This window comes from Sphaeramia orbicularis, chromosome 3 (genome assembly GCF_902148855.1).
Source record: "Sphaeramia orbicularis chromosome 3, fSphaOr1.1, whole genome shotgun sequence".
NCBI lineage: Eukaryota > Metazoa > Chordata > Actinopteri > Kurtiformes > Apogonidae > Sphaeramia > Sphaeramia orbicularis.
Window position 1 is genome coordinate 16,183,067 of NC_043959.1, and position 14,549 is coordinate 16,197,615.

The following is a 14,549-nucleotide window of genomic DNA, read 5'->3' on the forward strand; positions in this document are numbered from 1 at the left end:
TGGCTTATGGTAGAGAAATGAACATTCAATTCACAGGCAAAAGCTCTGGTGGAGATTCCTGAAGTCAGCGTGCCAAATGCATATTCCCTCAAAACTTGTGACATCTGTGGTATTGTGCTGTGTGATAAAACTGCACATTTTAGAGTGGCTTTTTATTGTGGCCAGCCTAAGGCACACCTGTGCAAAAATCATGCTGTCTAATCAGCATCTTGTTATGCCACACCTGTGAGGTGGATGGATTATCTCAGCAAAGGAGAAGTGATCACTAACACAAATTTAGACAGATTTGTGAACAATATTTGAGAGAAATAAACCTTGTGTGTACACAGAAAAAGTTTTAGATCTTTGAGTTCAGCTCATGAAAAATGGGAGCAAAAACAAAAGTCGTGCATTTATATTTTTGTTCAGTATATAATAACTTTTATTGTTTGTATTCATTCTTTTATGTGTTTTCTTTGTTTTTATGTCTGGCTACAGCCCTTTGGCCGACTGTTGTTTTTATAGTGCTTCAGAAATAAAGTTGACTTGACTTGACATCACAACAGAATGTAAGATGGTGCAGGTGAAGCAGCCATGGAAGGGCCAACCCAGGTATGGGTCATATCGGAACATCTGAACTCATTCTGGACTGGAGGTCCCAGGGCCCAGGTGGGAAACCCCCCCCACCCCACCCCCAAGGGGATCCACAACAAACAGGGCTGTGGGGACATCCAGATCCAGACTGATCAGTTCCTGAACAGAACCCTCAGACTCCTCGAGGTCCAGAACACAGTGGTTCTGTGGTCTAAAACTGAGATGGACCTGGGCCCAGTACCACCTATAAAAGTACCAGATGGTTTTACTTCCTGTTCCTGAGTTAATGATTTATTTATATAATACATTTAACTAATTAAATTAGCAAAACAACTACAATGTGCAGAAAACTTTTAATGGAAGAAATTCATATACACAAAACAATCATATTCATGTGTTTATCTGAAACATGTGCAAATTATTAAAAAAAAAAAAAAAAACAAGAAAGAAAGAAAGAAGGAAAGACAGAAAGAACAAATAAATAATAAATAAATAAACTTGCCTAATCAGCTCAAACCGTCCCTTTCCCTGTGCAGTACCCCACGGCCCCTCTGGGGGTCACGGACCCCCTATTGAAGACCCCTGCTTTATAGAATACTAACCATTAAAAGGAGACATACCCAGGCCTTGGTTCGGGTTTTCCGCCCAGAACTGTCGGTGTGGGTTGAACCGGACTGTGTGTTTTATTGTGAAGTCCTGACTCTGCGTCCGGTTCCGTCCTCTTCCACGGTTCCACTGACTTTACGCATCGCGCGTCGTGGGATTGGAAAGGCTGTTCGTGGATTCAGGAAGTCCAGTCAAACCATCTGGTACCAGTCTGTTCCGGGTCCGGACCTGAACCATGGACTGGACTCTCCGATGCTGTGAGTTGGACTTTGGTTTGGGTCAGTTTGTGTGAGTTTAAGACAGTTTGGCATTAGAGGAACAACCAGTCTGAGACGCACCGGAGTGGAGTGGACGGGTTTCCTGTTTTTATTAGACACTTTATAGGACACTTTATAGGACAGTTGAGAGGACAGTTTATAGGACATAGACACACAGTCCGGTCCGGTGGAGGACTCCGGGTTCTTTTAGACTGAAGGACATGAAACACGTTCGATGGTTCTGATTCGAGATCAAGAAGAAAACTGGAACTGACTCCTTTGAACTCATCATGTTAGTTATGATCAACTTTAATTTCACACAGTAAATAATAAAACTCTAAAGTGTCACGTGACTGTGTTTTATCACTTAAGTGTTTAAACACAAACTTAAAGTTCAGTAAATGTCGTTTTGGGAAAAAAAAAAAAAAAAAAAACAACAACAACAACAACAACACATGATGAATATTTAATGACATATGATTATCAATAAGATGAAGATGGACCAGGTCCTGGACCAGATCAATCAGGTCCTGGACTCATCTTCTGGTTCTGAACAGGTTGTTTAACGTCAGATGTTCCAGAGTACAACAGAAATGGACCTAAATGAAAGTCAACCTGCACTAATTCATCCTCCAGTTAGAAAAGTATGAAAGTACTACATGTGTGTATTAGTACAAGGATCAACATCTGTCTGTCTATCTGTCTGTCCATCTGTCTGTCCACCTGTCTGTCCACCTGCCTGTACATCTGTCTTTCTACCTGTCTGTCCATCTGTCTGTCTACCTGTATTTCTACCTGTCTGTCCATCTGTCTGTCTATCTGTCTCCAGGTGTTGACCAGTTCCTCTTCTTTCAGGGTGAAAATATCGTTGTCTCCTCTTCTGTAAGCATCCATCTGTCTTCGTCCAATCCCAGTATCTCTGGTGGGAATGTCCTACTGGTCTGTTGGACAACCCCAGGACTCAGACTGTCCCAGGAACATGGAGCAGCAAAGCAGTGAGTAAACCCACTGGAGTTTATGTCCATGTCTCTGGGTGTGTGTAATTGTGTAGTTTTAGTCCAGGATGGTGATGGACAGGTGACTGGTCCAGGATGAACCCCGCCTTCACCCATAGGTAGCTGAGATAGGCTCCACCCCCTCAACTCTAGTGAGGATAAAACGGGTTCAGAAGAATGAGTAAAATAGAAATAACAGCTTTAGTCAGCGTTGTGTTAAAGGTGGTTCTGGTACCAGATGGATGTTCAGTCCTGATGGTTCTGGTCCATGTGTCTTCAGACTGACTTCATGGATCTGCAGATAAACAGAAGTGAAAGTGATTAGACTCAGGTTTGAAGCAGTGGAAGGTTCTTCAGATGGGTTCTACACATGTGTTCTCCAGGTGTTGATGGTTCTGTATATCTGTGCATCATCTGCATAACTGTGAACCCTCAGGGAACCACTGATACCACCTTCTAAAGAAGTCTGGAGAACAAAGACCTGAGCTGCTCCAGATAATCGGACCCAGTTCTTCGACCTGTTCAGCAGGTTCTGAGCAGGTTCTTTCATCACCAGAACCTGATACTTGATACTGATACTTGGACTCAAAGGCTTTGGTCCTGAGTGGAAGAAGAAACATAACAAACACTCTCCTAGTCCTTTATCTTCTGATTTACGGCTCATGTTCTTTATTTCATCCATAAACAACAACAGGTCCAATCAGAACATGTCTTTATTTTTGTTTTTTTGTTTTTCTTTTTGAGAAAGACTAAATGTGCTTCAAAAGGCAATGGATCAGCAATGGTTTTCAGATCAATTCCAAAGTAGCAAATAGTAAATGGCTCCAGACCCTGACCAGCAGGGGTCAGTCTGGTACCAGAACACACTCAGAACCAGAACCAACCTTATGGATCCACAGACTGGATCAGTCACTGAATAAAGGATCAAACTGATACTAGTTTCTTTTCCATTGGCCCTCAAATTGTGCAAATATAACTCATGCAGAAAAATTTACCTAATGGAAGAACAATAACTTTGCCAAAACTCTTGTTTTTCGATTAAAAGGTTTTACGCTGGCAAGAGGTGGTTTTTCAGGCATGTATATCACACAAAACTGCAATGGAAAGACCTTTTCCCCACAACTAGTCACATGAATTAAAAACCTGGATATTGACGGATGTTAAAACAAGAGAAGAAGAGTTTAAAAGCAAACATGGACACACCAGGAAACCCAATCTTTTTTTTTTTTTTAATTTAGTAGAAGATAGAGGGGTAATATAGACTAATGATGAATATATCTGTAAATAAACATGATATTTATGGTCGCCGCCATGTTTATGAAATGACTTCTTCTGTGATCTCGTAATAATAAATAAACAAATCATTGCGTTTGTAATTTAATGGAAAAACCGACATTACACACTTCTGTTTTTCATACATTTTGTAAATATCAGTAAAGTTTAGTGCAGATGTACAAATGAAAAGCCACTACTTTCATCTGCTTTATGGAATCATCAAATTTAATTAAACTTGACGTTTATTTTAAAAGTGGACAAAAATAACAGTGTCTGATAATGTTGACGTGTGTCAGCTGATAGTTTACATTATAGCTCTGTTAGCTTAGCTCTGTTAGCTTAGCTCTGTTTTCTGTTGGTTTGTGTCGTCAATAACTGAACTAAAGATCTGTTTGAATCCAACAAACCAAAAAAACTTATTTCAGTCTGCACTTGTAAAAAATTAAATTTTTTCATGATTTCTATCTTATTTAAATATATCTGCTTATGTATTTCCTGCTGACCCAGATGAAGGCCACTTCCTGAAATCCACTAAGTGAAATAAAGTTTTTCTATATGACAAGTTCTGCTGGAGTTCTACAGTATGCCATAGTGATACTCCATCCTCTTGCCAGCAGGGGGAGTCTCATCCTAGAACACGTTTAAAGCCACCAGTGGATCAGTGCTATGTATCCACATATCCTCTTTGTTCACACACCATCATGTTTTCTTCTTCAAAATAAAGCGTATAGACACTTATTTAGACAGTTGGTCCAAAGAACAGTGTGTTTTTTAATCTTCACACGAGTCAGCTGATACTTACCATTATAGCTCTGTTAGCTTAGCTCTGTTAGCTTAGCTCTATTAGCTTTGCTCCGTTAGCTTAGCTCTATTTTCTGTTGGTTTTTGTTGTCTATAACTGAACTAAAGATTTGTTTGAATCCAACAAAGGTCAGAACTGTCACAGTTTAGTGTGAACCACAGATCAACAAACAGAAACTTAGTAACGACAACAACATCCCATAATAATGTGATACCTTCATAAGCCTCATAATCACTAATCAGTGTAAAAGAAACACTGACATTTCCCGTCCAACTCCATTCTCTACTTTTACAGCTGAGTCCAGAGGAAACAACAGCAGTGATTCAGCTTCTGTCACAGACTCACTTTGACCCACTATAAAAGTTGCTTCTTAATGGTTCTCATCCTAATGTCCATGTGGTTGTGTAATAGTTGGACCACAACTGTTTGTCTTGAGTAAAATGCAGCTGGTACCGGTGTTGATCATGTGTTTTTGTGTTCATCCTGTTGTTGTCAGTGTTTTGTTTTTGCTGTGAGTGTGTGAAGGCGTAATGTATGGTTTGGAGGCGTGGTCTGTGGTTTGGAGGCGTGGCCTTTGGTCTGCACAGACTCCAGACGATCACTGTCAGATACAACAGATCTGAGATGTGATAAGATCTAGGAGACAGGAAGCTCTTAAAGAAAGGACGCTCCCCGGCTGCTCCGACTCCTCCCCCCCCACCACCACACACACACACACACACACACACAGTCTGTTAGAGGATTACACAGGAGGAGACACAGGCAGGTTAGCAAAGGATTCTGGGTAAAAGCAGCACAGTCTCCACAGGGAAGCCATGAAGAGGAGGTGACTGATGTATATGAGGCAGCGGTAGGAGAAGGAAGAGGAGGAGGAGGAGGAGGAGGAAGAAGAAGAGGTAGAGGAGCAGGAGGAGGAAGAGGAGAAGGAAGAGGAGGAGGGAGAGGAGGAAGAGGAGAAGGAAGAGGAAGAGGTAGAAGAGGAGGAGGAGAAAGAAGAGGTAGAAGGGGAGGAGGAGAAGGAAGAAGAGGAGAAGGGGAAGGAAGAGGAGGAGGAAGAGGAGAAAGAGAAAGAGAAAGAGGAGAAAGAAGAGGAGGAAGAGGTAGAAGAGGAGGACGATTATTCACTGTGAGCAGGTTAGTACAAGGATGCGGTGGTAGAGGTGGAGGTGAAGGTGGACATGGAGGTGGAGATGGAAGTGAAGGTGGACATGGAGGTGAAGGTGGAGGTGAAGGTGGACATGGTGGTGGAGGTGGACATGGAGGTGAAGGCGGACATGGAGGTGAAGGTGGACATGGGGGTGAAGGTGGAGGTGAAGGTGGACATGGTGGTGGAGGTGGACATGGAGGTAAAGGTGGAGGTGAAGTGCTGATTGATGTGTTTTCATGCTCATGTCTGACTGAACAGATGCTTCACTGACTCTGATCCAGTTCAGTTTCATCATCTGTTTCAGCTGCAGACGATGAAACTGAACCAAACACTGTAAGGACTGATGTGTCTGAGCAGCACATGGTAAAGGGTTAAAGGGTTAAAGGTTAAGGGTTAAAAGTTAAAGGATTAAGGGTTAAAGGGTTAAAGGTTAAGGGTTAAAGGTTAAAGCTGCGTATGTCTTTCGTCCTCAGATCTGTCCATCCTCAGTCATATCCTCAGTGTCATGAATCCGTTCGTCTGTCATTATTCACCCGAATCTCTTCCCTCATGTTGAACAGTTTCTTTGTGTACTCCAACAGAAACAAACCATGTGTTTACAAACAGAGTCAGTAGGGAACTGGACATCTAAGGAATTTTGTCCCAACGTGCATTGTGGGAAGCGGAGGTACGTGCATCGGCAGTTCAACCATATGATATCATACGGCTGTATCAAATAGGATGTGGAAACAGCTGGAACTCCACTTCCCACAATGCACGTTGGGACAAAATTCCTTAGTGTCCGGGGGCCTGTTTCACAAAACTAGGATAAGGGATTAAGCCGGGATATGTTGGCTATCCTGGCTCAACTTATCCATGATCCGGTTTCACAAAAGCAGGATAGGGGAAAGCAGGATATGTTTTGATATAAGTTACCATGGAGATTTAGTCTGTGGAGCTAGCCTGGTCCAGACCAGGCTAAATTCCAGGATTTATTTTATCTCATCCCTCATCTCAGTCAACAGTCACCACAAATGGAAACCAATAGTTCTTCCACTGCCCATTAAACAATGGAATCACAGTAACTAGACCCACTGTCAGTATTTAAACATTTGTGATTATTAATTTCAATAATTTTACATAAATGATGATTTTAGATGATTTTGCAATCATTAGATCAGTTCAGTTCAATTGTGTTTATTCAGACATTTCAAACATTAGACATTTATGCAGATACAATTTTTAAAAACTAAAGAGTCTGTAAAGGAATAGGTTGAAGCCTAAGATCATTCTGCTGACCTCCCCATTCATATCACCAAACAAAATTAAATAAAATAGATACCAATGCCTTTAGCTTAGTAACAACAGAAACAACCAAAAACTAAACAATTCAATAGGCATTGTTTAGTGGAAAAATGAACATTCACATTATTCATATATTTTCATGACATTTAAACATAGTTTTAAACATAAATAGTGTTGTACAGTCTTTGAACTCAGGATTGAAGATGTTCATTAAAGCTCAGATTAAAGTTGATGGTTATTCTATCAGAAACAGATCAAACTGAATAAACAGTGTCTTTTTCAGTCCAATCTGTCATTAACTGAACATAAACCCAGTGTGTCCATCCACTGTCATTGATCCAACTCCATGGGTTTGACTGGTGAATCAATGTTGTAGAAGATGACGGTGTTTCCACATTCACTACGGAGCCTCTGAACGTCCAAATGGGTCATCTCTGATGACCATGAAAAGATGAAGAACTGTACTTTACACCAATTATTGACATGGATTAATAGGACTAGTGGATCAACAGGGATTAAACAGTTTAGATCAGTAGTGATTGATGTTTGGGTCTTTATGAGTTAATTAACAATATCAAAGTCATGAATCATGATAAGATAAGTTTATTTATCCCAAATGTAAATTCACTGAAGTCAGTGAGTTCATCTGTTTATCAGAGTTCTTCAGTCTGATGCAGTTAGATTTACACAGTTTCACTCACATCTACAGTTAGTTTCACTTACAATTCCACAACTCCGTTTTCACAGATGTTCATTAACTATTTGGGTCATAATTGTGATGGTTTCAGCGGAGTGGTCAGTGTGTGTTTGTGCACTACTTACTCATTCAGGCTGTCTGTAATCCTTCGCCATGCTGTCTCTGGTTGTTTTTGTAACTGTGGTGGTGTTGTCTTTCTTTTTGATTCGCTCCTTTACTTCCTCGTTAGCCAAAATGAGGAGTTTTGCGTCCGACGGGGTAAATTCCGCTGCTCTAGTTGCCATGGTGAATCGGTGAATCTGTGATCGATGTCGGGGTCTCTTGAGGAAGCCGGGTGCGCGCTCTTATCCAGGATGAGTTACACCTGGCTTGATGAATCCGTGTCCGTTCATCCTGGCTTGGTCTTTGTGAAACCGATTAAGCCTGGACTCCCATGTTTTGGATTCGTTGAGCGCGGCTTAGTCAGTCATCCTGGATGACGGAATCCTAGTTTCGTGAAACAGGCCCCAGTTCCCTACTGACTCTGTTTGTAAACACATGGTTTGTTTCTGTTGGAGTACACAGAGAAACTGTTCAACATGAGGGAAGAGATTCAGGTGAATAATGACAGACAGACGAACGGATTCATGACACTGAGGATATGACTGAGGATGGACAGATCTGAGGACGAAAGACATACGCAGCTTTAACCCTTAACCTTTAACCCTTTAACCTTTAACCCTTTAACTCTTTAACCTTTTAACCTTTAACCCTTTAATCTTTAACCCTTAAACTTTAACCTTTAACCCTTTAACTCTTTAACCTTTAACCCTTTAACCTTTAACCCTTTAACCTTTGACCCTTTAACCTTTAACCCTTTAAACCATAACTGTACGTCTGCCATCACAGCAGCAACCTCCACACGTTCAGTTGTTGTCTGTGGTTGTGCGATGGTTTGTTGTGTAAATACAGTTTTTGTGTAAATGTTGTTGTGTAAATGCAGTCATTTAAATACAGTTGTGTAAATGCTGTTGTGTAAATGCAGTCATTGTTTAAATGCTGTTGTTGTGTAAATACAGTCGTTATGTAAATACAGTCGTATAATTACAGTTGTGTAAAAGCTGTTGTTGTGTAAACGCTGTTGTGTAAAAACAGTTGTTGTGTAAATAATGTTGTGTAAATGTTGTTGTTGTGGAAATACAGTTGTTGTGTAAACGCTGTTGTTGTGTAAACGCTGTTGTGTAAACACTGTTGTGTAAATACTGTTGTGTGTGTAAACGCGGTTGTTGTGTAAACGCTGTTGTTGTGTAAATGTCGTTGTTGTGTAAAAACAGTTGTGTAAATAGACTTGTGTAAATGCTGTTGTTGTGTAAATAGAGTCATTGTGTAAATACAGTTGTTGTGTAAATACAGTCGTTGTGTAAATACAGTTGTTGTGTAAATACAGTCGTGTAAATACAGTCGTGTAAATACAGTTGTTGTCTAAATACAGTCTTTATGTAAATACAGTTGTTGTGTAAATACAGTCGTGTAAGTACAATTGTGTAAAAGCTGTTGTTGTGTAAATACTGTTGTAAATACAGTTGGATTGGTCGGGTCTGAACATGTTTGAGGGTGAAACTGGTTCCTGGTGAAAGTGAAACATGTTGAATGTGTGTCAGGTTTAACAGGATCAGTGGAAGTTCCCTTCAGTTCCACTGGTTATTGCAGCCTGTTTGTACTGATGTGTGTTAGTGTGAGTAGAACTCCAACTACTGACACGGTTAGTTCAGTTTAAACTGGTCAAAGGAAAGAGATTTATGTGTAAAAACTGTGAAAAGTAATGATTGAACTTCTGAACAGAATTAAATTGAAAAGGTCCAGGCTGTAAAAGTGAAGGAACTTTGTATGTTTGAAAGAACGTTGAATTATGTTTATATAATGAAAACTAAACTTCAACTCAATGCTTTTCACTGGAAAATATTGGAAAATAATGGAGAAAAAAAATGTCACAAGCTGCATTAAATCAAAAGGAAAACCCTAGAAAATCATATTGTGTGAATCATTTAATCCTCTCATCTGTTAAATTTGGAAACATACATAAAAACACATGTAATTAAATCAGGTATAAATGTCTCTGGGTTTCATTCACTAATATGTGCATCTGAAATGTTCTGACTTTGGTCATAAAATAAGTACGAACATAAAACCACCGTAGGGTTCATGACACCTGCAGACACTTTAGTTCTGACCACCTTATGCATGTGTGTGGATCAGAATCATTCTACATTGACAGGCATGTGTTTGCAAGTTGTGATTAGCATGTGATTAGCATACTGCCACGCCCCCATTTCTCCATATAAGGAAGTTGCTTGGCTGGAGTTGATGTGTGAATGAAGGAAGTGGTTCAGTGAGGAAAGAAGTAGAACATTTCAGTTTGGCTGAAGTGATGGCACCAAAAAAGAACTTTACAACCACAGAAATGAAAACAACTGTGTCTGAGGTGGAAGGAAGAGTTTACAAAAGTGTCTCCACAGGGGTGATGAATGTAAAAAAAAAAAAAAAAAAAAAGATGCTTGGACCACAATAACAGAGGGTGTCAACCAGTGGTGATTTCTCATAGACTGCAAGGGAAGCCCAGCTTCCCCTAAAATTACAAAAATTAAATGGTTAAATCTGTACAGTTGTGTTGACACTACAAATGTGTTAAGAACACGTTCATCTCAAAGATGAGTTCGTTCAGAATCAGCTTTATCACAAATCAGCGGACTCGATGTTGTTCACTTCTCATACATTCCCGTTGCGCTGTTTTCTCATTCGATCTCTGCTCAGTGCATTTGCTCATAGACGCAGGGCGTCTATGGGCTTCAATGGGACTGAGTGGAACAGTTTTTTTCATTGCCTCAAAACTGGACAGTAATTGGATAAATGCCATGATGTTGTCCCGCCCCTGGACGCCGGGCGTCTCTGGGGGTGAATGGAGCTGTGGGCGGAGCTCAGCCGGGCTGGACGCCAGAATCCCACATGCTGATTGGAGAATCAGTCAAAAGGCTGAATCCCATTTGATTGACAGCTATTTTCAGATCTACTTCTTCACTGACAGAATTCAGTTTAATACCGTCGCACATTCTGCTGTGAAAGAGAGAGAGAAACCACTACGAAATTACTCGTTCATTTCTTGCACTGTAAATAAAACACACTCATTGGACTTCCTTATTTCAATTGAACATAATTTCAGCGTTTTCTTGTTTCAGTTACATAATTTAATCATTTCTTGTTCGAGTTTAATATCATTTTGTAGATAGTTAAATCAGTCAAACTGTCGACTAGGTTGGAGTGAAAGGAGCATCTGTAGTTTAAAAAGGCTGAAGTCTCACACTCACAACACAATGGGCCAAGGCAATCTAAGCAGCCCAGCTCTGCTGGACATTGAGAGGACACTGGTCCAGTCCCTGGAAAAGACGCCTACTTGGTACGATAAGGTCACTGACCATTTTCTTAAAAAGGAACGGAGGGCCGAATGTATGTTTAAATAACTTGACTTTTTTTTTTTTTTTTTTTTTTTTGATGTAAGCCGACAGTGAGCTTCCCCTGTCTGAAAGACGAGCAGCCGCCTCTGGTGTCAATGTAGTATGAGAAGCAGGAGAAGTTCACTGTGACCCAGGCGGAAAAAAGTGGTTCCACATAAAAGTTTATTCCCAAAAATGTATTAAAGAAGAAGAAAAAGAAGGACCAGGTCCACCTGATCTAAGACCACAGGACGAAGGACCGGGCCCACCCAATCTAAGGCCACAGGACAGGGGACAAGGTCCACTCATTTCATGGTTGTTTAATACATTTGTCCAATATATTAGTAAATTAATGATTTAAAAACTTGTTGATTAAATCTCTTTTTAATGAGCGTGTTTTTATATTCTCTGCTTGTACTTAAAGGTATGTGTTTGTATTTTCTAAGTCAGTTCCTCATTTGTGCGTATTCATGGTCTGAGGCAGGTCTACATTTGTTCACAGAGTACAAACAAATTCAGGAAAGAAAATATTGATGAATCCTGGATTTGTGCGTCAGATGATCGTACGCAGAGTTTAAGCACAGATTTGTGCCTGTGCACTGGGTCTATGCAGTGACCCAAACCCTGATCCAGACTCAAACCCTTACCCAGACCCAGACTCAAATCCTGACCCAAACCCAGACCCTAACCCTAACCCAGACCCAGATGTGTAGGTTCAGTGGTTGATCTGGTTGATCTTAACCGGGTGGGTGGAGTTAAATGGGCGGGTTCCTCCTGTCAGGGTCTTGGGTCCCAGGGGTTTTCTCATGTACCCTCTGCAGCTCATTCACATGTTCAATTATTCATCGTCTCCACCATCTGCAGGAAACGGCTGACGCAGCTGAAAGAGGAAACACAACGGTTCAGCGCTGAAGTGAGAACCACTGAACTGTTCATGGTTCTGGTTCTGACGTTCACCAGAACCACAGCTGTGTAAAAGAGCAGCACCATCAACCCCCCCACAGTCACATGATCTGAGTTATTGTTAAATCAACCCCCCCACACACACACACATTTTATCACAAACAGCCTATTTATGGTTATTGGATACTTTTATGAAGTATTTCTGAAATTATACGAATACAGTCAATACAAGTCAAGTTATTATTTTACTGAGAATTTTCCAAATCACAAAGTGAATTCAGTTGAAAAAAAAAAGACTAAAACTGACAAATGACAAATACTTTCTCCTTACAGATGGAAGGTTGTGTGTTTGATTCTGCAGATGGTCCTAGATCCCTTTCACTGCTGCTAATGTCTGCTAATGCTAATGCTAGGTGCTGTGTATTATGGGTCCAATGCTAATGCTACGTACTGTGTAGTATGGGTCCAGTGCTAATGCTAAGTGCTGTGTATTATGGGTCCAGTGCTAATGCTAGGTGCTGTGTGTTATGGGTCCAGTGCTAATGCTAGGTGCTGTGTGTTATGGGTCCAGTGCTAATACTAGGTGGTGTGTATTGTGAGTCCAGTGCTAATGCTAGGTGCTGTGTGTTATGGGTCCAGTGCTAATGCTAAGTACTGTGTATTATGGGTCCAATGCTAATGCTTGGTGCTGTGTGTTTTGGTCCAGTGCTAATGCTAGGTGCTGTGTATTGTGGGTCCAGTGCTAATGCTAGGTACTGTATATTATGGGTCCAGTGCTAATGCTAGGTGCTGTGTATTATGGGTCCAGTGCTAATGCTAGGTGCTGTTTGTTATGGGTCCAGTGCTAATGCTAGGTGCTGTGTATTATGGGTCCAATGCTAATGCTAGGTGCTGTGTGTTATGGGTCCAATGCTAATGCTAGGTGCTGTGTATTATGGGTCCAATGCTAATGCTAGGTGCTGTGTTTTATGGGTCCAGTGCTAATGCTAGGTGCTGGGTGTTATGGGTCCAATGCTAATGCTTGGTGCTGTGTGTTTTGGTCCAGTGCTAATGCTAGGTGCTGTGTATTGTGGGTCCAGTGCTAATGGTAGGTGCTGTGTATTATGGGTCCAGTGCTAATGCTAGGTGCTGTGTGTTATGGGTCCAATGCTAATGCTAGGTGCTGTGTATTGTGGGTCCAGTGCTAATGGTAGGTGCTGTGTATTGTGGGTCCAGTGCTAATGCTAGGTGCTGTGTGTTATGGGTCCAGTGCTAATGCTAGGTGCTGTGTATTATGGGTCCAATGCCAATGCTAGGTGCTGTGTGTTATGGTTCCAATGCTGATGCTAGGTGCTGTGTGTTATGGGTCCAGTGCTAATGCTAGGTGCTGTGTGTTATGGGTCCAGTGCTAATGCTAGGTGCTGTGTGTTATGGGTCCAGTGCTAATGCTAGGTGTTGTGTATTATGGGCCTAATGCTAATGCTAGGTGCTTTGTACTATGGGTCCAGTGCTAATGCTAGGTGCTGTGTGTTATGGGTCCAGTGCTAATGCTAGGTGTTGTGTATTATGAGCCTAATGCTAATGCTAGGTGCTTTGTACTATGGGTCCAGTGCTAATGCTAGGTGCTGTGTGTTATGGGTCCAGTGCTAATGCTAGGTGCTGTGTATGAAATCCACCTGCTTCCACAGACTCTCCTCACTCCACACTAATCTGCTCAGCAGTTCCTAGGTGCTCTGAGTGCAGACTGTACCAAGTCACTGATGACCTACTTGTGGATGTAGGACTGGAGTAATACGCTGTGTTCTCCGGCAGGTCCTGGGGATGAAATGGGAGCCAAGTTATCACTGGTGGAGGTTCCGGGACCAGTGCTGGGACCCTCCCCCACACTGCAGAACATCCAGACGGCATATGAGAACGGAGAAGAGGACGCCGCCAGAGAGCTGATCCAACAGGCCTGCTGCGTGGAATGCAGCGCAGGGACGCCACGCATCAATGGCGTGAGTAGGAAGGAACCAGAGCACCAGCGTCCTCTGACGGGGACCGGACACTTATGTACATACACTTCAACCCATGGACAGACAGGAGGAGGAGAGATGAGGATGAGGAGGAGGAGAAAAAAGGAGGACAGACAGGAGGAGGAGAGACAGGAGGAGAAGAGAGGAGGAGACACAGGAGGAGGAGAGAGGAGGAGGAGGAGAGACAGGAGAAGAGAGGAGGAGGAGGAGAGAGGAGGAGAGACAGGAGGAGAAGAGAGGAGGAGACACAGGAGGAGGAGAGAGGAGGAGGAGGAGAGACAGGAGAAGAGAGGAGGAGGAGGAGGAGAGAAGAAGAGAGGAGGAGGAGAGACAGGAGGAGGAGAGAGGAAGAGGAGGAGAGAGAGGAGGAGAGAGAGAGGAGGTCATTGTATCCTGATAAGTTTCCCGTTCTAAGTCAATATCAGCTGATATCCGTTCTATCTGTGGAACATGTGTTCTAGACCCAACAGAACCAGAACATGTCTGAGGTTCTAGCAGGTTGATGAGCTCTACTGTGGAACATCTGACATGATACAAATGAACCCTTCT

General features: G+C 42.0%; 1 protein-coding gene across 4 annotated transcripts in view; it reads left to right on the forward strand.

Moving 5' to 3' along the window:
* Window positions 1-1,233: 1,233 nt before the first annotated feature.
* Window positions 1,234-14,549, forward strand: part of LOC115410233 (leucine-rich repeat serine/threonine-protein kinase 1-like) — a 57,505-nt gene continuing 44,189 nt past the window's right edge. Inside the window, exons 1-3 of one of the 4 annotated variants that reach the window (XM_030121802.1) lie at window positions 1,234-1,436; window positions 2,292-2,431; window positions 13,798-13,982. In XM_030121802.1, the coding sequence (XP_029977662.1) occupies window positions 2,365-2,431; window positions 13,798-13,982 (252 nt within the window). In that variant the 5' untranslated portion in view covers window positions 1,234-1,436; window positions 2,292-2,364. Of the gene's footprint in view, window positions 1,437-2,216; window positions 2,432-5,623; window positions 5,643-13,797; window positions 13,983-14,549 lie in introns of those variants that run through there. The other 3 variants (XM_030121789.1, XM_030121795.1, XM_030121812.1) reach the window with 3 other exon arrangements.